The sequence below is a fragment of the Halyomorpha halys genome, unplaced genomic scaffold (genome assembly GCF_000696795.3).
Source record: "Halyomorpha halys isolate HHAL.00 unplaced genomic scaffold, Hhal_1.1 Scaffold60.1, whole genome shotgun sequence".
Taxonomy (NCBI): domain Eukaryota; kingdom Metazoa; phylum Arthropoda; class Insecta; order Hemiptera; family Pentatomidae; genus Halyomorpha; species Halyomorpha halys.
The window spans coordinates 344,492-350,805 of record NW_027112396.1 but is presented as its reverse complement, the minus strand read 5'-3'; the positions used below and the strand labels follow the sequence as shown (position 1 = coordinate 350,805).

At 34.3% G+C, this 6,314-nt stretch overlaps 1 protein-coding gene across 2 annotated transcripts in view; it reads left to right on the top strand.

The window, feature by feature from the left end:
• LOC106692555 (probable E3 ubiquitin-protein ligase HECTD2) overlaps positions 1 to 6,314 on the top strand; it is a 124,901-nt gene that overhangs the window by 107,587 nt on the left and 11,000 nt on the right. For both annotated transcript variants that reach the window (XM_024359870.2, XM_067050270.1), the window contains 4 exons: positions 423 to 571; positions 3,155 to 3,342; positions 3,419 to 3,559; positions 4,897 to 5,113. In XM_024359870.2, the coding sequence (XP_024215638.1) occupies positions 423 to 571; positions 3,155 to 3,342; positions 3,419 to 3,559; positions 4,897 to 5,113 (695 nt within the window). The remainder of the gene's footprint in view (positions 1 to 422; positions 572 to 3,154; positions 3,343 to 3,418; positions 3,560 to 4,896; positions 5,114 to 6,314) is intronic.

The window sequence follows — 6,314 nt, the reverse complement described above, 5'->3', positions numbered from 1 at the left end:
TCAATATTAGACGGTAATGTGAGATCAGACCATCATTCATAGTAGTAGATCAGTTTGCCAAGAACAAACAAATAGATACATTTTACGAGAATAAGACTAACACATAGATTAAAAGGAAAATATAATAAAAAACCGGTTACAGGAAACACTTGAATGAATAAATAAGTTTAAAAAAAAAACACAAAAAAAAATAGTATTAATAAAATAAAATAATTTAATGAATAAATACGTTAAAACACACAAATATTCTAGGGGCACTTTTGTACATGAAAACTTAGAGCGAAATAAGACTCCCTCAGGAAACTTCTACAAACGACTAAAACATAAATTACGAAATTAGAATCATTTACATGTCTGAACCTCTACATACCATAGATGTGAAAGATTCAATTTATTGTTGAACGGATTCGGTTCTGTTACAGATTGGAAGTGGAGAGGATCCGGTCCATCGTGAGGAACATCATCCAGTTCATCACGATGAGGCAGTTCCCGCCAGGTGACAAGTCTCTGCCTCCGCTGAACAAGACGAGGTGGTGGATACCCACGGCCACCAAGACCTTGGCCCTCATCAGTAAGTTGCGATTCGGAGGTGCACCCAGCCATTCAGAAAACACCCATTTCAGTACCTTGGGTTTTTTTTTATTTCTAGTCTCAAACTCAGAGTGGAATCCTTCGAACTTCAAAACTACTCCATACTACTTAAGAAACGTTGCACTACATCAAACTGTTATCACAACATATGCTCAATATCCATTTTTTTATCTTATTCCATCCTGATTTTCCAACTTTTTGATAATCCTGATATTTTAGCAAAATTTACATTTAGCTCTCCATATTCCTCGAAAATCGAAGTGGAAATAGCAACAAGATCGTTTGTGAATCTGTTTACTGGAATTATGGAAAGTTTGAGCTCCTTCGCTCAAATCTTTTGTGTGTGAAGTTATAGTCCCTTCAATTTTAACCATTTTTTTTATTCTTGTTTAATTTAACTAGTATTTAAGTTAATTCTCCTCTTTTCGTTTTAAATAAACGATTCAAAGGGGAGATAAGGCCGTAGTTAGAGGGGCAGGTTTGTCGGGGAGGATTGCCTTCTATTATTTTCGGTGTTATCTCTTTCGAAAGATTGTAACATGTACATCGACCAATACTACTCACTACTATAAGTGTTTGTTTGAAAGGTGAGATAAGTAAAGCTACTTTGGAGGCCGGGAGCTGTGAGTTCACGCCGATTTCTAATTTTACGTATTTTTCTTTATTAACTATTATTCAATTTTCATACAACATGATGCGTGATTTTTTTATAGAAACAGTTGAATAACCGCATATCCATATCCGTTTTTCTCAGCTGAATTCCATTACCAGTAATGTGATTGAAAGGGAAGAACTATACTGTACCCGGCTTATTAGTTTCTCCGGAAGATTTTTTAAGTATAGTGTTACAATACAAGAGCCCAAGAGGAGAAAATCAGTAATCTCACCCCAAATTTTGATTACTTAATTGAAAGCTAGGTATAATTAATAGTCAAAATTGATGAGTCTGCCAAGTATAGCTAGGGGGAATAAAAAATAGCGGCTGCTTCAAAACCTTAAAAATAATTAATTTTTTATTCGGAGCTCTATATCTTTAAAACTACCAAGAACAATAGAAAATCTAAGAGAATATGATTTAAAGTAGAGTAAATTTGCTAAAATGTAAGCCCTGATAGAGCTATTTTCGTTCTATAGTCCTCGAGATATACCTTATTAAAAAGAAAAATTTCATAAAAAGGTTGTATGGAACGTACTGAAATATCAATAGTTAGTTAATATATTTTGAGAAATATGTATCTCAAGAACTATGTGACGTACAGATGACTATTAGCACTCAAATCAAAGCTAGTTTAATGGACTATAAAGTAGTTCATTACATTTATTTTCATAGGAGTAGTAGTTTTCATGAAATTTGCTAAAATAAATTGATTTATATTTGTTCGAACAACTTTTGATAAGCTAAATTTATATTCGTTTGTGAATATCATAAAAACTACTACCCCTACGTAAAGTACTTTATAGTAAGTTAAATTTTCTTTATTTTGCGTGCTGGGAGACATATGTGCGTCTTATGGGTCCAGAGATAAATTTAGATTTCTCAACATAAATTAACTAACTACTGATATTTCAGTACATTTTTATGAAATGTTACTTTTTAAAAGGCTATATCTCGAGAACTATTGGACGTAAATAGCTCTATTAGGGCTAATTTTTCAGAAAATTTACTCTTCTTTTAATAATGTTCTCTTAGATTTTCTAGTGTTGTTGGTAGTTTTTAGAGCTCTAAATGAAAAAATAATAGATTTATTTTTTATTAATATAGTTGTTTGAGAGTGGTTTAGTTTCTTTTTAAAACAATTTTGATCCTTTTTCTCTCAACTTTATTCTTTTTTAACATCCGACGTTTCGACCTCTCAGGTCATTCTCAAGGATTCCTTATTTTGTTTTCATTTTTTTTTCTTTAAAATTCTTAAATACCAGCTAATTGCCTTTGTCCCAATAAATTCTTCTATTAAATTATTTCCTAAATTTAAAACTTTTATTAACCACTTTTATGTTCATTTACAAACTCCAAACAGAACGTACCTTTTTTTACCTTTACCTTATAAGGTAGGTTCTGTTTGGAGTTTGTAAATGAACATAAAAGTGGTTCATAAAAGTTTTAAATTTAGGAAATAATTTAATAGAAGAATTTATTGGGACAAAGGCAATTAGCCGGCATTTAAGAATTTTAAAGAAAAAAAATGAAAACAAAATAAGGAATCCTTGAGAATGACCTGACAGGTCGAAACGTCGGATGTTAAAAAAGAATAAAGTTGAGAGAAAAAGGATCAAAATTGTTTTAAAAAGAAAAATGAATAAATAATGTTTTTTTAAGGTTTTGAAACAGCAGCCATTTTTATTTCCCCTACCTATTCTTGGCAGACTCATGAATTTTGACTAGTAATTATACATAGTTTTCTTTAAAGTAATCAAAAATTGGGGTGAGATAACTGCCTTTTTTTTCTTCTTGGCTCTTGTACTATTAATTGTACTCTTAAAAATCATCATTTTTTCAGTGCATTTCAGAATGTTGCAGTATTCCCTTGATTACCCACCCACTGGGATGTCCAAACTGTTGCAGACGCCGCAAACAACGCCTCCAGCCCCCCGCTCTTGGACTACACCGAGTTCTACAACTCCGCCCTGGACCACATGGACCTGATGCAGGACTATCTCAGCTGGCAGTCCTCGCAGAGGCCAGGGCAGTTCTCCTACTGCCAGTATCCCTTCATCCTCAGCATCGTCGCGAAGAGGATGATACTTACCAAGGTAATCTCTTGTATACTTATAGCTAAAGTTTATATATATACATATATGCTTATATACATTATTGTATACTGTTTAGGATTCAGAACAACAGATGATATTGACAGCTCGCAGATCCCTGGTGGCCAAAGTGGCGAGGCACCAGGCGCCACAGATCGACATATTCTTTCTAAACGTGTGCGTTAGAAGAGTGCATCTTGTTTATGACTCTCTCAATGAGGTAATGTTCAATAATTATTACTAACTAAAGAACAGGCAATAGACAAATGTTGAATAAAAAACAATAGACCAATGTTATTTATATATTTCTTTTAACTTTGTACAATTCAAATCCTTCGTAAAATCCTCAATGCTCCTTACTTTGTTACAAATAAAATCATACATAAAGACCTTAATGTAACCGATCTAGCCCGAACCAGATATCACTCCTCCCATTATAACCACTCAAATCCCCTAATTTCTAATCTTTCACCCTCTTCAATTCCTGACAATCCTCCGAGGCGCCTGAAAAGAAGATGGCCACGAGACCAGCTAATGTAAAATTTCATTAGAGTGCTACCAATGGGTAGTTTCTCTACACGCCTGTAACACTCCAATTTAACTTGGATCAGATTTAGTAAATGTATTATAATGTAAAGTTGTAAATAGCAATAAATAAATATTACAAAAAAAAAATTTGTACAATTCAGTGTAGCGGGTTAGAAACAAAACTATAATTAAGATGCCTTTCCAAAACTACTTCATAGTAATAGTGCAAAAAGTTTACTGCCATGAAAATTGGAAATAGTGGGAGATTCTTTTTTCTATCACTAACAAGTTATTATTTTTTCTTAGATTTCGAATTTTAGAACATAGAACTTGGTGCCCAGGCCTGATACAATTTTAAGTTCTTAGGAAAATTTGTATTTGAGGCCAGGAGTGGGTTCATTTTATAATCCGGTGCGGATTATTTTATAAAATTGGTGCTTTTGATGGCTGATTTAATTTTATATGTTGGAGAAAATATATAAGAACAATGTTTTCCAGCATTTCATCGTTACATTTGGTAAGGTTGATATGTTGCGACAGTTCATTGTCAAGGCGTATACATGTAACAGATAAACTTGGCAGTTAATGTGACTGTTAGTCCACTGACATTACTTTTACTATTATCGATCACGTAAGACTCAGTGCGACATTAGTTTAACAATCAAATAATTACACTATGTTAGTGACAAACACTTTTGCTACAATAACGGAAACTCTAGTTCACTATCAAGGCATATACATGTGATAGATACTGTGATAGTTGCTTCTCTGACATTACTTGTTCTCATTACTAATTCTCTAAAGCGGTTAAATTCGCGGGTATTTGTCGGATATTAATTTTTTACTTGTATTCAGTATTATTTTCTTGGTTTTTTTTTTACAAAGATCTTGATAAAGGTCTGAAATTTAGGCCGAAACATTGGCACTAATAAATAAGTTTTACTTATTTGTGTTGTTCGCTCACCGCAGCCCAGCCATCTCATCATTTTTCGACTCAGTAATTATTTTGTACCATTCTGCTGCCCACAGATAGCCAGCAAGCAGAAGGACCTGAAGAAGAAGCTGAAGGTATCCTTCATCGGGGAGCCCGGCCTGGACATGGGCGGCCTGACTAAGGAGTGGTTCCTCCTCCTCATCAGGCAGATCTTCCACCCCGACTACGGCATGTTCGTCTACCACCAGCACTCCAGGTGCTACTGGTTCTCCACCGATCAAGAGGGTAACCTCAGGGAATACAACCTCATAGGTCAGTTGTTGAGAAATCTAAACCCGTCGTTACAAAAAATGTTCGACCTATTTCATGTACTACGAGCTGCACGTTCTAGCCGCGTGGTTGAAGTCATTTAAATACTAAATAGTTCTTTTTACAACACCTCCACAATGCAGCTAAGTACCGGTGATAACTGATAAATAAAAAAAAATTGTTTAAAAAAAATATTTTTAATTGATTTATGCTCAAAATAACTTAACAACGGAATAGTATTGTATATAATATATGTTGATAGTAATTATACAATAATTAATAATATTACAATAAACAATATCAAAACAATATATAATGCAGTAATAGTAATATAAAATCACTATGTCATAACAATATTTTATGATATTTAATTATACAATTTCTTCATTCAGAATCTGAATCAACGGGATTATAGATTTAAATTAAAATCAACGAATATTAGAGCGCCAATATGATAAGCCAATAGGATGGCCTATTACTGTAGCTATTGAGGGCTTTAGAAGGTTGTAGTTTAAATTTTATAAACAATTTTTAGTTACTTATTCTAAAACATATGGGTCAGTTAATATCATCCACGGATAGAGGAGCAAAAGAGGTCCTGTGGAGATTGGCACTAGGAAAAAGTTTGGTCCCTTAGGCATATTATGAAGGGAAAAAATAGTATTGACCTTAAAAGGCAGGGCTTCGACAGTTGCATTAGCCCAGTGGTCACTGACTATAGTTCAGGAAAGGAAATTGCAGGTGTGGCAAAATAATATTGGAAGAAGCATTGTGAATGTGAGGGAAAGAGATCGAATAAAAAATGCTTGGATCCAGAAAGAAACAGGACACACTGAAGATGACAAGATTGGGCAAATGGAAATGGGCCGGGCATCTGCTTCGGTACGAAGATGACAGATCGTAAAAAATTGCCACAGAATGGACTCCGTACGACCTTCAAACAAGAAGAGGATGTCAAAAGAAAAGATGGAGCGATATGTTCAAGAGGATGGCAGGACCCCTCTGGTGGAGAGCTGCTAGGGACAGGGACGTCTGGAAGAAAAAAGAGAAAGAATCCCTCCCATAGGGCTGGACACCCCGGGATGTGCTGACTATTACTCTGGAAAGGGAAGGCCTATGCAGGAAAGGATACAGAATGATGGAGAGAAGGAAGAAGAAGAGGAAATTTATAGAACTTAATGTTTTGTCAATTATTATATATATA